This window comes from Populus euphratica, unplaced genomic scaffold (genome assembly GCF_000495115.2).
Source record: "Populus euphratica unplaced genomic scaffold, PopEup_1.0 scaffold1766.1, whole genome shotgun sequence".
In the NCBI taxonomy this organism is placed as follows: Eukaryota; Viridiplantae; Streptophyta; class Magnoliopsida; order Malpighiales; family Salicaceae; genus Populus; species Populus euphratica.
In genome coordinates this window covers 80-20,685 of record NW_011501607.1, presented here as the reverse complement: position 1 = coordinate 20,685, position 20,606 = coordinate 80, and the positions used below count along the sequence as shown (strand labels likewise).

Below are 20,606 nucleotides of genomic sequence, written 5' to 3'. Positions count from 1 at the left end.
ACAGTAATATAAGATCTTAAAAGAAAATCATTAGAGAAAAATAATTTTGCATAAAAAATTAATTCATAATTAATATCAATAACAATTAAAACATGTAATGAACAATTTTAATTGTATAACGATGGCTCTGATACTATTATTGAATTTCTCGAAACACATACACACAATAAAAACAATAATTTAGAATTTTCTTAAAAGTCCCGGCAATTAAATTACATAATTTAGGTTTGTTTAGGGTTTAAGAAAAGATTACTTGAAGATTTGATTTATTTTTTAGGTTTAATTAATTTTTTCAACGTTAGGTTATCACAAACCACAAGTTATTTAAGTTTCCGGCCTTTAACACTAACTTACATAAATCACTAGTAAAAAATCTCCTAAAATTCTTTTTTAAAGGGAGAGAGAAAAAAAAAGATTAATATGTTTTGAAGCTCTCTTTTTTTTATGTTTAAAGTGTTTCTTTGTATATATGTTATGTAACATTTATACCACTCTAACTCAAAATATAAGATATAACATTTTATTTATAAAAAACAATTAATATCACTATAAATAATAAAATATCAATTTAACTCCTGAATAATATCACATATATTATTTTAGCATAATTTTAGAAATTTACTCAATTAAGTTCTTATATAAATTTTTATGTGTTGAATTGTAATCTCCTATATTAATTAGATTCTAGTTCTTAATTTATAAAACTTATTAATAATAAAGTTACACTTAATTAATTTTTTCAATTTAATTTCCAACCAATGATTTTTAATATGTGTGATCTATTATGTTTCTAATAAATTGACTCAAATATAAATCATAATACTAAATAAACTAGGATTAAATAAATTAAATTGTTTAATTATTTATCAATTCAAAAATTAATTGATATATATTTGAAGATCAAGTGCATCATTTAATAATGTTTCATGATCTCACAAATATTAAAAAAATCATAAATGATTTGATTTAATCTTTAATGAGTAGTTTCATAGTATAATTATTATACATTCATTAATAATGTTTTGATTTATACATTATAATATGGAGTGTATCTACTCTGTTAAGTCATAATTGTTCTCGACACTACAATTATTAATTCTTTGAATTAGATTTGAATTTTTTTTCAATACTATTTTACTTTGCGTAAGGATTTCATAATCAATATTATTTGAGAACATGTAGAATATTTTTTTAATTTATTTAAGGTGATGAATCCTTTCTTACCTACTTAAATACATTCATATAGTTTATATTATGCTCAATATATTTCGGCTATGTTATTAGAGTTTTATTAGCTTTCAATTTCATCATTCAATTAAAGTTTGTGTTGTTTTATTTTTTCTAAGTTGACCCTTATTCTTTTGATTTATTTTTTATTTTGTTAAATTTATTTTTCATTTCAATTTAACCATCCAATTAAAATTCTTGCTTGCCTTCTAATGTATTTTTTTTAATTTTGATTTTAACCCTTATTCTTTTAATTATATATTTTTTAAGATCATTTTGTGTAACTGATTTTTCTTCAAGTTTCATGCTTCAATATTTGATTTGTAAAGAATTGAGTTTTATATTTTTTTTTTTATTTGTGGTACTTCTGATCTAATGATACGTGTTACAAGGTTAAAAAGTTAAAGTCATTTGTATTTTTTTCATTTTTTTTATTTTCTTTTATGATCTTATCATTCTACAATAATTTCTTTTTTAAAAGATTGGTTTTGCATTTATTGTTAATTTCTTTTCTACTATTTTATTTCAGTCTCTTGATCTAGGTCATAGGGTTCACATACCTTTTTTGAATATAAGGTTTTTTTAATTGTTATTTTTGTATTTGGTTTTTGAAGATATTATTCTAATTCATCTAAACAAATTTTGTTTTATACATATGAAATTTATTTTCTAAAAAATAATTATTTTTTAAATAATGTTCCTGATATGTTCGGTCTTGTGCAATATTTGTTTTAGGTTGTGATTTATTCAATTAGTTTCGTTTGTGTTTCAATTTTTATTATCTTTTATTGATTTAAATAAGCAAGTTAAGTAGACACAATCAAATAAACATTTTATTTTGTGAAATTAAATTTCTTGATCTATATCTATATATCAAATTTTACAATTTCTCTTTTAATTATTATTAATGATTTCCTCATATTTATTTATATAGATGATTATCGATTTATTAAATCATATATTTGCACAGGCTTTTAGATTTATACTTTGAATTTTTTATATAAAAACATATCAAAATATTTTATACACCCAAAAGGTAAATTAAATAGCTAATTTTATTTTATTTTTTGTAATTAAATTACTGAGATATAAATATTGTATTTACTTTATAGTCAAAAGAAAAGGAAAATTAATAGAAACTATAGCTTATTGCCAAAACATTATGGCTACAAACACTTTTCATCCTCTTTTAAATCATTATGGATTATGGATTGTAATAGTCAAGTTTTTTAAAAATTTCAATATGATTCTTGATTTTTTTTTGACATAATTGAGTCATTTTGAACCTAAATTAACATTTGATTGCATATTTTTTTGAAAGGAAAGGTGCAAAGTTGGATTGAAAATGAGAGAAGCAAAGTAAAAATAGTGGGTAAAATAGGTGGTGGTTTTAAATTTCATCCAAAAAAATTATTTTGATCTCTTATTTTTTTAGGTTTATAGATGATTGGTTCTTTTAGTTGTTAAAAAATTAATTTTGATATCAAAATTTATTTTTCTTAGTTTTCAGTCATTTTTTTGTGAGACGAGAGAGGATATTAGATTCTAATAGAAAAAGATAAAATAACTATTGACAATGATTTTGACAACCAAAAAAATTTAAATTGGTGTCAATAAATTCTATTTCATGAGGATGGTTTTACCTAAGTGTTTTGTTTCTTTTTTCTTGCTTGATGAGACAAGTTTGATCATGAGAATGTTTTTAGGTTGGAGTTGATTTTGGTTTTCTGAGGTCATTGATAGTTTTATCAAAGTGCTTAAGGATGTTCTCGAGATATTTTAGGTCAAAAACTAGGTTGAAAACGAGTTTTAAAATAAAAAATAAAGTCTTATTTTTACAGTGATCTTTTGTTGCTAAATTCTGTAAAAGTATATGACGTGTGCTGACTTTCTTTTTTTTATAAAAAGATAGAATAAATGATATATTATCTGTTCTTATAAAAATATTTTAAGAAATAAAGACAAACTTGGGCTCACAGGTTAGGCTGAAAGTCCCATATGCCTGAGCTCCTTCTAGGTGTTTTTTTTTTGTTTTTGCTATTTTATATTTGAGTTAAAAAATTAATAAAAAAAATCATCGAACTTGATTGAATTTATAAGCTAGATCGCAAGTGTAACGAGTTAATTAATAATATTCAAATTATTTGTTTTTTTGTTTAATGCTTTTTATGCCCTCCATTTAAAAAAAATAATAATTTCATTCTTTGTCATCAATAATGTGCTTTTATCATCTTGGTATAATATGTTTATCACCATTTCTTTTTACTTTTTAAACAAAATATTTGATATAAAAAAATTATTATGTATTTTATATCGATAATTATATAAAAATAATTTTTAAAATAAAAAATTTATTAAATATCATAGTTTGTATTATGAGTTTGCTTGATTAATTTGAGTTCATTTAATTTTTTTAAATAAATATCATTTTTTATTAATTTTATTTTTTAATATTAAATTAATTTAAATTTAAGTTTTTTATATTTTTTTAAAGGATATCCCCATGAATTTATAGGTAAACTCATGTTTATCTAAATAGATTTAATAGTTGCCATCCTAATATTAAATGAAAAATCATTTAATTCATAATTAAAATTTATTTTAAAAAAATATATATTTTCATTGAATATTTTGTTTTTGCACTTTAAATTTTTTTTACGTGCCAATATACTTGTTGAAGTCTATTTCTCTATTTAAAAAACTCAGTCGCTTAACCTTTAGAAACCCCACTTTTTTCATCGTTACAGAACTCTCTCGACCTCACTTCCTCGCTCTCTAGGGTTTCTCTCTTTCTCGTTTACCCCCTACCTTCTTTTTTAATTTACACTCTCTCGCCACAGAATTAGGGTTAGGGTTTAGAAAAACAATCAATGGCACTTGTAGCAAAATCCGCTCCTCGATCTTCCAAAACCGAGTCGTACGTCGACAACAAGCGGAAAGAAGACATCCGCCATGCCAACATCAAGTCCGCTTGCGCGGTGGCTGACGCTGTCAGAACCAGTCTTGGTCCTAAAGGAATGGACAAAATGATTTCAACTGCGAGCGGCGAAGTCATCATTACCAATGATGGCGCCACTATTCTTAACAAGATGGAGGTTCTCCAACCGGCTGCGAAGATGCTTGTTGAACTCTCTAAATCTCAAGACTCCGCTGCTGGTGACGGCACCACCACCGTCGTTGTTATTGCCGGATCGTTGCTTAAGCAGTGCCTTTCACTCCTCTCCTCTGGTATCCACCCTACGGTAATCTCCGATTCATTACATAAAGCTTCAATTAAAGCTGTTGATGTTTTAACTGCAATGGCTGTGCCTTTAGAGTTAACCGACCGTGATTCGTTAGTGAAATCTGCTAGCACTTCATTAAATAGTAAAGTTGTTAGTCAGTATTCGTCGTTGCTAGCTCCATTAGCTGTTGATGCTGTTTTGACTGTTGTGGATCCTGAGAAGCCAGATTTAGTTGATCTTAGGGATATTAAGATAGTGAAAAAGCTGGGTGGAACCGTGGATGATACAGAGATGGTTAGGGGTTTGGTTTTTGATAAGAAAGTGAGTCATGCTGCAGGTGGGCTGACGCGTGTTGAGAATGCCAAGATTGCGGTTATTCAGTTTCAGATTTCCCCACCGAAGACTGATATTGAGCAGAGTATAGTGGTGTCTGATTATGCACAAATGGATAGGATTCTGAAGGAAGAGAGGAATTATATTTTGGGTATGATTAAGAAGATTAAGGCAACTGGGTGTAATGTGTTGCTGATTCAGAAGAGTATTTTGAGGGATGCGGTGACAGATTTATCCTTGCATTATCTGGCGAAAGCGAAGATTTTGGTGATTAAGGATGTGGAGAGGGATGAGATTGAGTTCATTACTAAGACTTTGAATTGTTTGCCCATTGCAAATATTGAGCATTTCAAAGAGGAAAAGTTGGGATATGCGGATCTAGTTGAGGAGGTTTCACTTGGAGATGGGAAGATTGTCAAGATTACTGGGATTAAGGATATGGGAAGGACTACCTGTGTGCTTGTACGTGGGTCCAATCAGCTAGTTCTCGATGAGGCAGAGCGGAGCTTGCATGATGCCCTATGTGTCATTAGGTGTTTGGTGAATAAACAGTTTTTGATTGCAGGTGGTGGGGCACCAGAGATTGAGTTGTCAAGACAGCTTGGAGCATGGGCCAAGGTGCTCCATGGGATGGAAGGATACTGTGTGAAGTCATTTGCTGAGGCACTTGAGGTTATACCTTATACTTTGGCAGAGAATGCAGGGCTGAATCCTATTACTATTGTGACTGAACTGAGGAATAGGCATGCTCAAGGAGAGATCAATGCAGGAATCAATGTGAGGAAGGGGCAGATCACAAATATTTTGGAGGAGAATGTGGTTCAGCCTCTGCTTGTGAGCACAAGTGCCATCACATTGGCAGCAGAGTGTGTGCGGATGATTTTGAAGATTGATGACATTGTTACTGTCAGGTAGATTGAAATCGAAGATGAAATGTGTTAGGCTATCTGTCTAGTAGTATCTATGATGTATTGAATGTGTGGCTTGAGCCTCATATGAATGGGGCTGTTTTTCCTTTTGTTTTTTCTTTTCCTCTAGAACTATCTTATGAATGGTTTATGGTTAAAGAATTTTGGTGGTATCTGCTTTGTTACTTGTTACTTGATGTTTGATTTATTTTTGGATATTTTATGCTATTTTGTTTGGAGATTTCTTTTACTCTTTCACAGCATTTAGCTTTCCTGTCTTTTGATCTATATAGATCATGGTATTCAATTTGCATATTACATCTGGGGTGTTGCTGAATAGACTTGGATTATTCTAGTGAAGCTTCTTTTCAGTAAGTAAAATTGCCGAATCAATGTTTATTGAGTTTATATCAACATGTACATGCATTATGCTCCAATGAGAACCTGTCAACTTTCATAGATGCACTCTAGCATTTTCTTACCGGTTTTTCCATGATGTGATAATATATAATTCGAGCAAGATGATGACAATCTTTGCAGTCGTGTACGATTGTGTAAATTGCATGAAACTAAATTTAGTACCTAATGTTACCTGTAGCTCCGATTTCTAGCTTCTACTTTTTTTTTCCTGAATACCCACCATTGTTGTCTTGCTAAACACCGGCCGCAGAGTTATGGTATTATGGTTTTTGTAATGCTTCATAGCATTTTTCATTTTAACCCCTCTTCTACACATCAAACATACTCCTTGTTACCCTGAAGTAATGCTCCAGTTACTTGTGAAATATTATTAGCCTTTCAAGTTCCTTGTTTATGTAGTTTACGAGTCTACATCATCACTAGGCTCAACACAACCTTCCCTACATGCCAAACGACTCTCTTCTTGTCAGGGGACAGAATTACCAACGATCAAGACCACTTACCAAAAATCATTCTACGACTGCCTGTTAAATAAATCCAATAATAAACTTGGGTATCCATAATCGCTGCACATAAATGTATATCTAATGTGTTCACAATCCTGTTAAGCAGTATCCTACTATAATTTATCCAGTAAATTATAACACTGCTTTTGCTTTTAGCTTTGGGTCGTTAAAAATAATCCGGCTACAGAGTTGTTGGTGTTCGTTTTTTATTTTGATGTTGATCAAGTGCAACTTATATATAAAAAAAAAAAGCCAGGATCAATCATGCTTCTATTACATGATGTGTAAAATGGATTGTACCTGGAAGCATTATGTCGGTCTCAGGAAAAGTTTAATTGCTATATAAGATGGCTTCATGTTTTCTGTAAATCAAGTTGGCTTCTTAAGGCTCTGTTTCAACTACTTGATTTTTTTCTTCTTTCCATGTGGACGGTGTAGTTTTGGTACATAAAATGGGTATGGAAAGGAGTTGATCACATATAGATCATTACTGTGTTGTTGACTGCCGTAAATTTTTTTTAATGAAAAAAATAAATTTGAGTATTATTAATATTTTATTAAAAAATAATTTAAACCACATAAGAGCTAATTTGATGAAATCCAGTTATTTGATAGGTTCAAAGATAACCTACATAATTAATAAAAATATAGTTTGATTAAAAAAATTTAAAAATATACTAAGTATATTAGATTGATTTATATCAATCCGGGTTAACTTGTAAAATCTGCAATTTAAGTTATGAGACCATGATAATCTCATAAAAAAAATCAAAATAAATTATGAAACTCAATTTTTAATCAATCCAATATTGAAGGATGAAATTTTAAAAAAATAAATTAAAAAATAATAAAAAATAATTAACCCGAGTTAACCTACCAAACCTATGAATCGGGTTATAAGATCAGGATAACTCCATAGAAATTGAATCAAAATAAATTATGAAATTTAATTCTCAATCAACTTAATATTAAAGGATACAGTAAAAAAAAATTAATTAAAAAAGAATAAAAAGACAACCTGATTAGTACTTAAAAATGCATTTTTATCATGGTTTTATATCATCATTTTGCACTTGAAATATCAATAACTCCTTAACTAAAACATGTTTTATAATAATATATCTAATAATATAAGATACCTTTAATTTGTGGTAAATGTTCATTTTAAATGCATGCCTATCACATAAATGAAAGGATTGATTGATGACTTTAAGAACTTAAATTGCAAGGGCAAAGAGATGACCAAAATTAGAAAAGAGATGTCGGTGCAATCCAAACCGGAACACTGTTTGGTAATTAGGTTATATCTAGAGCTATAGATCTCAGATTTAGGTCTACTTTATATGGATGGAAAGGTAAGACATAGGCCTACAACTTTTATATGGAGCCCAAGATCTAAAAAGGCCATTTTCAAGTCCAAATTGTAGCAATAACAAAGAAGCCCGAATATGTCTTCCAGCCCGAACACTGTTCAGTATTTTGGCCATATCTGGAGTTTTAGAAGTCCAAATGAGCTGAATGTTTTACACAAGAAAGCTGAGACAATTGCCTACAACTTTCATGTTTGCAACTGGCTCCAATTTTGACATTATCAATGACGTTTTGGGCAGACAAGAGAAGATAAGGATTGTCACCAAGTCAAAAGTTGGCCACCCACTTATCAATTAGTCATCAAATCAATAGTTCCCAATTTTGGCCTATAAAAGGAGGCATTTGCCATGCATTTAGGCATCTTGGTCTCCAGATCAAGATCATGCTCTTGCTTTCTTTGTTTGTATTTTTTGTAATGTTTATGCTTTGCTTTCATTAATATCAAGTTTATGCCTTTCATTTCCTTTCATTTACTTAGTTAACTTTTATCTTATTTATGTTCTTATTTTGTTTATTTATTTTTCTTTCTTTCATTATGTCTAGCTAAGTTAGTTATGTCAAGGTGAAAAGGTTACACTAATGGTGTAAGAATAAGTATAATGTAAACTTAATATGGACTTTAATGTTTGATACTAACATGTTTTGTATTTGTTATCTTGTTCACTCTTTAATACTTTGCTTGTTAAATGACTAATCTTGATTTATGTTGTATAACACTTGGTACAACAAATGCTTGACACTTTCATAGCCCATAATGTATGGTATAACCGACACCTGAGCTATGAAAGGAACTTGATTTGTTGTTAACATAAGTTATAATCATGAATGCTTGACGAGATTTACAAGTATTAGCATTAATCGAATAAGATGACTAATGTAATCATGTTAACAATCTATAATCTAATTGGAACCTCCTTTGTGTGTGGTTTCCAATTGAATAATAAGAGTATATACTATACTTGTTTGACATACCATTAGTGGAACCTCTAATCTTGACATTTGTTATTATAATTGTTTAATCGTTACATTAATATTCCATCTCAAAGTTCTCATCTTCTTCTTCTTCTTCTCCTTATTTTTCTTTATTATTATTATTATTATATTACTATTATTATTAGTACTACTACTACTACTACTACTATTATTATTATTATTATTATTATTATTATTATTATTATTATTATTATTATTATTATTATTATTATTATTATTGCTGTTATTACTATTATTATTATTGTTATTGTTGTTGTTGTTACTATTGTCGTTTATAATTTGTACAATTAACCTCTCTGTGGTTCGACCCCGGTCTTGCTGGGTTATTTATTACTTCGACACTCCTGCACTTGGGAGAATACATCAATCTTTTAGTCGTGTCATAACCCGAGTCAACTCATAAAACTCATGATTTAGATCATAAGACTCGAATAACCACATAAAGCAAATCATAATAAATCATGAAGCTTAATATTCAATAATTCAAATGTTAAAGGAAAAACACAAGGGTAGAAAAACAACAACTATTATAATAAATAATTTTTATAAAGTGGTGCACAATAAGCACCACCTCTTTTAGCTTTTGTTACAAGAGAAATGGAAGAGAGAGGTCTAATTCAGTCTAAAATTATCTTGTGTTACTTGGATGATATGACCCTCTATGAACATCAAAACTTCACAAAGAGTTTAGGAGGTTAAGAGGTTTCTTGGGATGAATATGTAGAGGTTTTGTTGACTTTTAGAGTCACACATTTATGTTTTTATATATTTTCATGATAACAATAAAATGAAAAATAAACTAATAATATGCTTGGTGAAGAATAAGTGTTAAACAAGTTTTATTGAAGAAATGGTTTTTCTCAAGTAGAGTAAAAAGCTTCGTGTGAATTCATAAAGTGAAATTGTACTCTTGAGTTTGGACTAATGAAGAAATATAATACTCAAGTACAATTTGATACTTGAGGTGTGGATGTAAATTTACTGAATTATGTTAAAACAAATTTGCAAAATTGCAATACTTGAAGTACTTTAATTATATTATTGATTGTTGTATTTACTTGAAGTAATTTGTCTTCAGTGTAAAATTTAGTGATACACCTAATTCACCATTTATTTGGTGTTAATTTACCTTAATTTTTGAACAATAATTGATACCAGAGCTTAGTTTTTATATATAAAGTTTGCTTAAACTTTGAGTAAAATAACAACTAGTTATAATCTCTAAAATAAAGGATCATGCACATCCATGCCACTATTTTTTATAGTAATGATTATACCTATTGGAAAGCTATAATGATAATTTATCTTCAGTCTATTGATTTTGATTTATGGTTATACATAGAAAATAGATCTCATAGACTTATTAAAATTAAAAATGGTGTTAAGATTCTTAAAACTAGAATTAAATATACAGATAATGATAAGAAATCACTTTTATTGGATGCCAAAGCCATGAATACCTTATATTGTGCTTTAAGTAGAGGTGAATTCAATAGAATTATATCATGTAAAAATGCTAGAGAAATTTGGAATGCCTTAGAAGTAACTTATGAAAGAACTAACTTATAAAAGAACTAACCAACTCAAAGAGTTCATCAATATGAATTGTTTAAAATGCTTTCTAGTGAATCCATTAGTGATATATTGAATAGAATGACTATCATTATAAATAGTTTGGATGCACTTGGTAGAACATGCACTAATGCCAAAATTATGAGCAAATTCTTAGGTATTTACCAAAAACTTAGGAAGCAAAGGTAACGACAATTCAAAAAGCCAAAAATCTCACCAAACTTTGATTTGAGGAGCTTATTGGATCTTTGATGCCTCATGACACCATTATAAATAAGAAAAAACAAGAAGAAAAGCCAAAAAAGAACTTAGCATTCAAAACTGTCCATCACATTAAAGATGATGAAGATGATCATATAGACAATAAAGAAGACAATACTTTAAAATACTTTAATTAGAAAACACTAAATCTAAGTTAAAAATTCACCTAGGTTAAACTGTTAAATATAAAATATTGCATAAACTAATTTATTGTTTGAGGTTACCAAATCAACCAGTTGACTGTTTATTCATTATTGATGAAAACTTAGGAATTTTTCATGAATTAATTGACCATTTTAGTTGTTAGTGGGACTGTAATGACTATAAACCATTAATTTTTCTTAGAAACTTATATATAACTAGTCTAATTGAAAAATTAGAAAAGGAATCCAAACATATATGATATACAAACTTCTAAGAGTAAAATAACTTTAAAATCATCAATACATTCTAGTTTATACTACTAAACCTTTATATTCTAGCATAAAAAGTATTCATATTGTCATTAAACTTAAACACCTTCATATCTTATAAGTGTTATTTAGTGATTAAATTGTAATATCCATTATATCGAGAGAGTTTGATGTGAAAACCAAATCATTATTGTAAACTTTTAAAAGCTAGGTAAAAAATTTCAGTATTGCTGAGAGAATTTCACCAAATAAAAAAAATCTTGGCGAGGGTATATCTTCAAGTGGACAAAAACTGAGTTTTCTTCAAGTGGTGTAAAAAGCTTATATTGAATTCATCAAGTAGAATTATACTCATGAGCTTGGACTAGTTAAGGAGTACAATACTCAAATATGATTTGATACTTGATTATGAATGTAGGTTTGTCGGACCATGTGAAAACTAGTTTACAAATTTTATTCCTTAACTCTTTACTTGAAGTACTTTAATTATATTGTTGATTATTGTATTTACTTGAATTAATTTATCTTAAGTGTGAAATTTAGTGATACAACAAATTCACCCCTTTTTCAATCTTAAGTTGCCTTAATAATTGAATAATAAGTTTTATGCTATAGGTTTGGGGAACAAAAAGATCCTTTAGAAGAGTCGAAGCATCTTAAGTAAAATGGAAGTTTGGAGGCTTATATTCATGATTATGATATTATATAAAATAGGACAGAGATTAGTGAGAAGCAAGCCTTGTAGATTAAAAACATAGTTAAAATGTTAGAACTTAAAGCATTGAAACAAGCTTATAATTTGGCTTGTCTATAAAAAAATACCTTGTCTTATCAAAAAAACCACCACAACAACTTTAAACATCCTACATATACCATGACCTTAATTAGTCAATCTAGATTTAATCAACATCCTACCCTAAACAGAAACACATACTCTATAACTATTAATATCTTAAATTTTTATAAACCTGGTTTATTAGATACACCTACTCAAAATTTCACTTTTAAATCAATTATCAAACCAACCAAGTCATTACAAAATATGGAGTTAGATGAGAGAAGAATTAAAAGGTTATGTTTTTGGTATGATAAGAAATTTGTGCCATGCTATAAGTAAAAAAAATTAAGAAACTCTATTATCTGTATATTGTAGAAGATGAACGACATATAAAAAACAGTGAAAAGAAACAATAATTTCAATTCTAAAACTATTACCTCTTAGATATCCATCAATATATTGGAGAGTGTTAATGGTTCATACCCTTTAAGTAACTAGAAAGGTGAATAAATATTTACCTTTTATTATGGTAAACTTTAACAAAACCTTTAATTTTATTAATTTTAAAGTGGCTAATAAGTTATAATATAATTTTCACTGTTATCACATCTTTAACAATGAAAACTGTCAATAAAAGGATCATAATTTACTCAACAATGCGTAAGGATTTCAAATAAAAGATATATGTAGTGAATTTTATGGTTGATGTATTCAATGTTGAGTTAAATTATCATGACATGGTGTTAGGAATTGTATCCCATGGTTGATGCATTCAATGTATGGTGTTAGGAATTGTATCCAATCATAAAAAGTTATAGATGTCATTTCAATGGCATGAACATAAGGTATTACTTAAAAGGGAAGAACCTGCATAATTTCAAGCTATTAAATTTGAGCACTTTAATAACTTAATTAAAAGTGCATCTAAACTAGCCAAGGTTAGCCTGTGCAATTTGAGAATGGTGGAAGAAAAGTGTCAAAGGTTTATGCTCCATGACTATTGCTTGTGTGCCAATGAAGAAAAAGGATCCATCTTTAGAAGCACCTCTAAACACTTATGATCATAATACTCCTACGTTTAAAACTGCTTTCAAGACTCCCAGCATATTTCTACTGCAATCAAATCAAATACCCAAGTTATGTGCTTTTTAAGAAAGGAGTAGTTACGGATCAACCTATTTAAGAGGAATTAATTGACCCATCAAATTAAAGAAACACAACCCATAACTTCAGCTTTTCTTCTCAAATAAAAAACCAAGATTTTACTATGAAAAGAAATCTGTCTGATGTTCTAAAGCAACCACCGTCGAAAATAGATGAGAGACATGGAGTGATGGGATGACTTCAAACAAATTATCAAACAAAGCCTCTCTCCAGGCAACAAACCCGCCATCAATACACGCGCAGTGACCGCCGATCAACAAAACCGGTTGCCACAATCGAACACAACAACCATCCACTGCCTGCTGCAACTCCTCCAGCACCAATCAATTTCCCACAACCACCATCAACACAGCGGTGATCTTCCAGCCCGCCTTCTCAAAACCGATCCCAATCTTCCCTCTCTTTCAATCAAACCCATCCTCTCATCTACTCACAAATCAGCCACCATCACAATCCGTCTTCACAGAGTCCATACAAAAATCAAAATCATTCCCAGCCTCTCAACCGTGAGTCACTGCCCGAACCATCTCCACAACCCAAACTGACTGCCACAGCCCACATCCGCAATTGTTTTTTATTAGACCCAACATCTAGAAGCTGTACCAAAGATCCAAGGAGAGAGTAGAAGTGTAAAGAAGAGAGAAAGTGACAGTGACAGAGAAAATGAAGTTTTGAATTAAAATTGATTTATGAGTGGGTGAGAGAGAAGAAAAGCACTGGACTGGTATTGTTGATGAAAAAAATTCCATTATTGGTGGTGGACTGGAAAAGGAGGCAGTTGGCGAAGGGAGGCTCTTATTCCTTCTTCGGTGGATTTCCTTAGATTTCCAGTGTTATCAAATTATAGACTTAAACTGTAATTCGTGAAAGAATTCAGAAATGAAAGTGATTGAGGACAGGAGGGTAAAATTAATTCTCTCTTGAAAAACACCAAAAATAGCAGGATTTCGGGGGAATTTCAAATCAATCAAAAGGACTTTAGGGTTCCTCGAACATAGCCAGCACCATGAAATTAATATACATAATGAATTGTCAGATAATTTCAATGAACGCATGCCAACCTCAATGACATGCCCAAACTGAAGTGAGGCATCAACAACTACAGTGGCATGAACGAGACACGAAGCAGAAACATGTCAAGCTTGCATGAGAATTGGAGCTGAGAATTGACGAAACAGAAATAGAAGCAATCGCCATACTCTGTTCAGTATGCAGAGATGGGGAAAAAATGTTAATAGACACGTACACAATAAGAGGTTCCACCACACTTGATATGATAATGAGAACATTGCCTATTAACAATCTCTTGATCTTATTATTTTCCTCCGGTAATGAAACCTTATTAAGACTGGTAGAGTCCATGCCTTCATTATTAAAATGGATCTCTTTCTCATTTGCCTGGATGAGTGATTCCTAGGACAGCCATCACTGCAGGATCTTACCACACAGCCTAATACTTTTTTTTTAGCGGCACAGGCTACCACAAGCATGGGCCATCTCAGTTTCTACTCCTCACCATGTTGCCACATCCACCGCCACAACCACCACATCCACCACAACCCCCACTATTTCCACTCTTCATTGTGTCACCACACACACTGTCACCAGAGTTTCCACTCCTCACCATGTCCCCGCATCCACTGCCACAACCACCACAACCGCCACAGTTTCCACTTCTCACCATGTCCCCGCATCCACTGCCACAACCGCCACAACCACCACAGTTTCCACTTCTCACCATGTCCCCGCATCCACCGCTACAACCGCCACCACAGTTTCCACTCCTCACCATGTCTCCACATCCACCACTGCAACCGCCACCACAATTTCCACTCCTCACTATGCTTCCTTTAGCCACGTCCACATTCAGCTCCTTGTTACCTTCTGAAGCAGCAGTCAGGCTGATTTGCTCAGGTTTCTCATGAAAGCCTTTGGCCTTTTCCACTAAACTATCTACCTCCAGATTTTCTCTGTTAGAAGTGAAGCCATTATATCCTTCCTTCTTCAAAATATCAGAAAGTATGAAGGCTAATATGATTGCAGGCAACACCAACCATGATTCCTTTACCTGTTAATATGTTTTAAATCAGATACAATTTGGGATATGTAAATAGCATTCTAGTCAATGTGATGAGCAGTAGTGTACCTTGACAAATCCAGACTTTAAATCAAGCAATGCCACAGCTTTTCCATATGGATACTCAGCAGAAAATTCAACAGCAGTCATAAAATCTTGTTTACTTCTCTTCTTCTCGCAATGTTTAGGCTCAAAATCGAGCTTCTTTCCCTGGAAAAGTTTTACCTGGCCAGAGAAAAATTCAACACAAGTTTGTAAGATACTCTGAAACGATGGCAAGTTCTGTGGTTAGCTAAAAAATTAAGACTCTAAAACCATGAGGACAATACATAGAGTGAAAGCATGATCCATGTGGGTGAGAATGCAGTCCTATTCAGGTTGAAGACCCCGATTAGTTCAACTCAGCTAAGCTTCAACCTTAAATTAGCACTACGAAACTATTGAATATGGCACATTGTACTGGTTTCTATGTTGGTTTGCAAAATCCTTGTTAAAGATTTGAGGGTGAAGTAACAAAAAAAAATGCAGTTCTTTCACAGATGATCAATATTATTAGTGATGTTCAGGCTATTTGGAATGATTGTTCATAATGGAAATTCATAAAGAATAATGGATTTTAAAAGAATTTGAAGGATATCAAAATAACAAATTTTAGAGAAAAAAGTGAAAGGTAAAAGATGACTACCATCCGACAGCCTATGAGCTCAAAGAGATGACCATCTTCATTGGATTTCTTTTGTGGCTCAAGGTACCACTGAGAATCCATCAAACACCACCGAGTCCCCACAAACTCAGCAAGAATACATGTTTCACCAGTCTTCATAACACCAGTTACTTGCTGCTTAAGAATGCTTCTTTCTTTCTCCTTTGCCTTTGTTGAGTTCCTAAAGTACAATTAAAGCCAGAAAATGATATAATGCTTTGGAATATATAATAAGGTCCTGCTATCATGTCACATGCCAACAGAAAGATGCTTGACAAGCATACACTGCCAAAAGATCTCAAGTTTCTAACAACTCGAACAAATTCTACTATCACACTGAAAGAAAAGGACAGGTTCTGTTAATGCAGGATATTTCAACAAATAAAATCTCCAAATTTGAGAAAACTACATTACCATGTAGAGTTACTATAATCAAAACATATTTTATTGGAGACCAAGTGTGAAATTATCTATTATCATAATCCTTGGTGCAACTACAGGTGCTGTTCATTTTTAATATTCATTACACTCGCTTACAATATAACATATGAACACGTATTTCTTTGATTAATGAATTTAAGGTTCTTCAGATGCAGGGCGTTGAGTGTTTGAAGTAATAACATTCTGATATAGGCCATAATTTTACTGCATATGTAAAGGCTGGAATTACAGTTTTAAACTTGAGATGATATGTGGATACAAGCATACCTCATTTGTAGGCTGATAATCTCAGCATCAGTTTTATCAACTACAGAAGTCCAGATATTAGGATGTTGTGCCCTTCCAGGAAGTGGGAAGAAGCAAGAACTTTTTGACTGTGCTTGGGAACGAATCATGTGCAGTTCATATGGTGCTTGGATGGGAACACTAAATGAGGCAGCGATTCGGAGGCAGATTGGCTTTGAGCTCATATTTCCAGAAGTAGGCTCCAATTCCACCCATCTTTCCACAGAAAGTTCAGACACCGGGTTCAGAAAGTCTTCCAGGGAGAACGAGGTAGTGCCCATTGTTGTACACACCTTGGTTAGTGGTAAGGTGGAAGGTGAATGTGATACAAGTTCAAAGAAAAGCTCTCCCTTAGGTTCACATTGGAAAGAAGCAACATGTTTGTTTCCTGATTCTGACAGGATAGTAAGTTTCCGCTTAACATTAAAGAATACATCAGGTTGCTTTTTATTAAACATCACAAAGAGTTTTCCCTTGTGCCTCTCTGGTAAGTTTTTGACTCCCACGATCTCCAAAAGGACCTAAATAGTATGAAGAAGAAAAAAATAAGAATGTAACCGGTCACAGTAAAATAGCCAGCATATATAATCAATTGGCATATGTAGAGCGCCAAACAGAAAAGGAACTGAAGCCACTTTAGTGGTTGCACTAAGTGATACTGATAAATCAGAAAGGAGGTTGAATGTATATGTTCATAAGCTTCTAGGCTGCATAAGAAATAGAACATTCCTATTTTTTCTTGTTACAAACTTGAGGTTAGAACTTGAGATCCCTTGGGAGGAGGGGTGACACTAATGTCAGTTGAACCTCATTGGCCATAACAATCCTAACTTTAGATTCATTGCCCATTTATTGATGTGTCACTTAAACTAAAAAAATAGTGGATAGGAGCAGGAAGAAAGAGAGGTTTCAGAGAACTTCAAATTGACAAATGATAAACAAAATAATAAATCTGGGGAAGGGAAAAAGAACAGTGATCAGAAATTACCTCAACAATCTTCCGCTCTGAAAGTTCAATCATCTTCTTGTTTTGATTTGATTTTTCTAACTCTTTGCTCAAGATATTTGATTGGAACGGAATGGTTGTGAGAGGAGATGGATCGCTGCCTCTATACATTGCACCTGCCTTCCAATACCTTCTGCCAAATGTCTCTTCCCAATGCCTCGTGGTTCCAGAAAATCCAACATCCAGCTTCTTCCCTTTAGATCTGTCAGAGTCCATGTCATCATGCGCCAATATCCTGCCAAGTGCTTGACTCACATCTTTACAGTAAGAAACAGGATGCAACTGGTGTGTGTGCCAGATAAGATCAATGTCGTAAGTTGGAACACAAAAGCAATTTATGGACTTTTCCCTATTCCTCTTGATAATATGCAAAAACCCTTTATATCTGGCTATAGCTCCTTGAAGGAAAATATCATTGTTCATGTGGGGTCTGGAAACCTGTCACAAATGGGAGGAAGAGAACTAAACCAGGGAATGTAAAAAATAAAAACAAAAATACAAGATCAGGGCACCAGGGCAAAAGAAACCTTGAGCTGCACATAACTCCATGTGTGTGCCGAAAGCATATGAAGTAATTAACCATGTAAAAAGAATTTGCACATGTTCATAATCACAAAAGCAAACCAAATAACTTTAAACGGATGGTTCTTTAACTTTCAACTGTGCTGCTGGCACTCACTTATTGATGGAATTAAGAATATATAGTTCGTTTAGTTTTTTATAGAATATGGGGTTCTCCCTCAGAAAGACCACGAAAGGGCTCTCCACCACTTACATATTTATTATGATGTGAAGTTTTTGAGATGCCATACAACCCTTATGAAACTAAGAATACGAATGTTTTCATGAAAGATGCTTCTTTTTCCACCATTTCTGAATAGTAGGAAGCATTGTTCCAAATCATACTCCGGGAAAAAAGACAGTTGTAAAAACATTAAAAATTCAAGGAAACTTTGCACGATTGTTTCTTTATGCAATCAATTAGTGACTTTAAATTGTAAGAAACTGATCTTATCGCTATTCTCATATCCAAGTGCCAACCAAGCAGTTATCATGCTACTAACTACATTAATTTATGAGACAGCAACAAAAGTAGCATCTCAGCCAAACTATTCTAGCCATATGTCATCTTCACTTCAAATGATAAAAAAATATGATTGCCAATAAATTCAAAGATTGTGACATAAGCGATCAAGATTATCCTTTCATTACCTGATAAAAGAAAGGGCTCTGCCTTTTAACAGCCGACACCAAATCATAGCTCGTACATTTCTCAAGGGTTGAAATTTTTTCATTGACAGCTTCTGAGAAAGCCAAATCGAAGTCATAACGCTCATGTGGATAGAATCTGTTCCAAATTTCTTCAGTTTTCCTTTTACAAACTCCATTGACAGAGGATACAACATCAGAGTAATCGAGGATCTTTCCATAAAGTTCTTCACAGTCAGATTTGTACCGTAGCTGGATCGCAAAGCCAACAAACAATGATTACCAACTAAACATAAAAAGTCAAGGCAACAATATCGTAGTTAGTAACCTACTGGATTGAGCCGGTGGCAATGCCAAATCCATTCACAATCAAGAGGCACCACCAATGGTCCTTCAGAAATTGGCGACTCCAAATGTTTTGCAAGCAAGGGAAGCCAGCAAGCATTGTACCTGAAAATTGAGATTAACATTCATAAAATTGATAGATGTGTGCAGGGATTGAACTTCCATATGAAAGGTACACTTAAGAGACAAACTATGACTAAACCCCAGAAAATACTAAGATTCAAGTCCTCCTAGAATGCATATAGAAAAAAGAAGATAAAAAAAAGGGTGGATACCTTCTTTACTTTGATTTTAGTGGTCTTTTCACATAATTATAATCCATAAAATGACAAAGCAGACTTAAACACACAGATATCTCTATTCCCAAGTGAATGTATTAACAAAAAAATTTATAGTAGCAACAACAAAAACAAAACCAATATATATAATATATAAAGAATAACCAGCAGATTTGAAGTCCGAAGACAAGTAAAGGTAAGGTGAGCCAAATGAAGCAAAAGAAAATCAATTCAGGCAATTGGATAGGGTTAGATTTATTCGTGCCTGAAAATGGCCCTGTCAAGGGTAGGACCATCATAAAGCCAGCGATTCTTATCAACGGCAGCAAGAAACTGAAGTTGCTGTTTCGCTGCAGCCAAAAGATCCACAGTTATCTCAATCTTTTGAGCTTTAAGCCACTCAAACTCTTGTTCTTTCTCCCTCTCCATCTCCATCTCCATCTCCCTCTCTCAATTCTTTTTACCTGATTATTAAAATAATACTTGTTCAGTAGAGAGTAACAAAACCCATCATCTAATAAAAATAAATAATAAATAAAAGAAGGCCCAGAAAACTTTCAGAGACTGATTCAAAAGAAAACACAAAAATATGCTTTCAAAAGCCTTATGTATAAAATTTGAGCATGATCGATCAACTAAGACTAAAAGGTCAACGTAAAAGTAATGAATGGAAATGGGATTGATGACCAAATGATGAATGAAGTTGTGATCTTTATTTTTTAATGGGGGGTCACCGGAGATTGTTTACGGGAAAATGTTCCGGCGAGAAGGACTGGGGATAGAGGAAATTCTCGCTTACTTGATTTGCTTTACTTTCCGGTTGGTGGTCTGGACATGGACATGGTGGAAGGAGGACAAGACAGGTACTTAGAGCATCTCCAATCCAAAATGCTATTTTGAAAAGCTAAATTGATAAAATAGCATTTTAAATAGTATAAATATAGCTTATTTTACCATATTTATTCCAATGGAAAAAAGCCATTTGAAGAGCCATTTATATTGGAGTGAAAAAAATAAGTGTTTTATTATTTCTTAATATTGTTTAATGTTATTTTTTTTCCACATGTCTACATTTAATTAGTCTATTTTTTT

The 20,606-nt window shown here is 32.0% G+C and overlaps 2 protein-coding genes across 6 annotated transcripts; one reads left to right on the top strand and one right to left on the bottom strand.

Annotated features, from left to right (window-relative positions):
• The first annotated feature begins 3,912 nt into the window (after positions 1-3,912).
• On the top strand, positions 3,913-5,920 carry LOC105118143 (T-complex protein 1 subunit delta-like). Its single transcript, XM_011016022.1, has one exon. It carries the CDS (start codon positions 4,098-4,100, stop codon positions 5,697-5,699), a length of 1,602 nt encoding a protein of 533 aa, XP_011014324.1. The 5' UTR covers positions 3,913-4,097; the 3' UTR covers positions 5,700-5,920.
• Positions 5,921-14,154: 8,234 nt separating this feature from the next.
• LOC105118142 (uncharacterized) lies at positions 14,155-20,397 on the bottom strand. 5 transcript variants are annotated; one of them, XM_011016017.1, is made up of 9 exons: positions 20,314-20,397; positions 19,780-19,978; positions 19,224-19,341; positions 18,895-19,143; positions 17,665-18,120; positions 16,659-17,197; positions 15,933-16,131; positions 15,317-15,472; positions 14,155-15,238 (listed from the first exon to the last, which is right to left on the bottom strand). In XM_011016017.1, the coding sequence occupies exons 2-9, from the start codon at positions 19,953-19,955 to the stop codon at positions 14,669-14,671; spliced, it is 2,463 nt and encodes an 820-aa protein (XP_011014319.1). In that variant the 5' UTR covers positions 19,956-19,978; positions 20,314-20,397; the 3' UTR covers positions 14,155-14,668. The 5 variants fall into 5 exon arrangements, with proteins under 5 accessions (XP_011014319.1, XP_011014318.1, XP_011014321.1 ...); XM_011016016.1 differs by having other exon boundaries at positions 20,249-20,386; XM_011016019.1 differs by lacking the exon at positions 20,314-20,397 and having other exon boundaries at positions 14,155-14,886; positions 14,986-15,238.
• Positions 20,398-20,606: the final 209 nt, after the last annotated feature.

What these genes read in the sequence shown, in the direction of transcription:
- LOC105118143 (XM_011016022.1), top strand. Translation starts at nt 4,098, where the DNA reads ATGGCACTTGTAGCAAAATCCGCTCCTCGATCTTCCAAAACCGAGTCG.
- LOC105118142 (XM_011016017.1), bottom strand. Translation starts at nt 19,955, where the DNA reads ATGGAGATGGAGATGGAGAGGGAGAAAGAACAAGAGTTTGAGTGGCTT. An exon ending in ATTATCAGCCTACAAATGAG is followed by an intron (nt 16,132 to 16,658) that starts GTATGCTTGTAT and finishes ATTGTACTTTAG; the next exon opens with GAACTCAACAAAGGCAAAGG. An exon ending in TAAAGTCTGGATTTGTCAAG is followed by an intron (nt 15,239 to 15,316) that starts GTACACTACTGC and finishes ACATATTAACAG; the next exon opens with GTAAAGGAATCATGGTTGGT.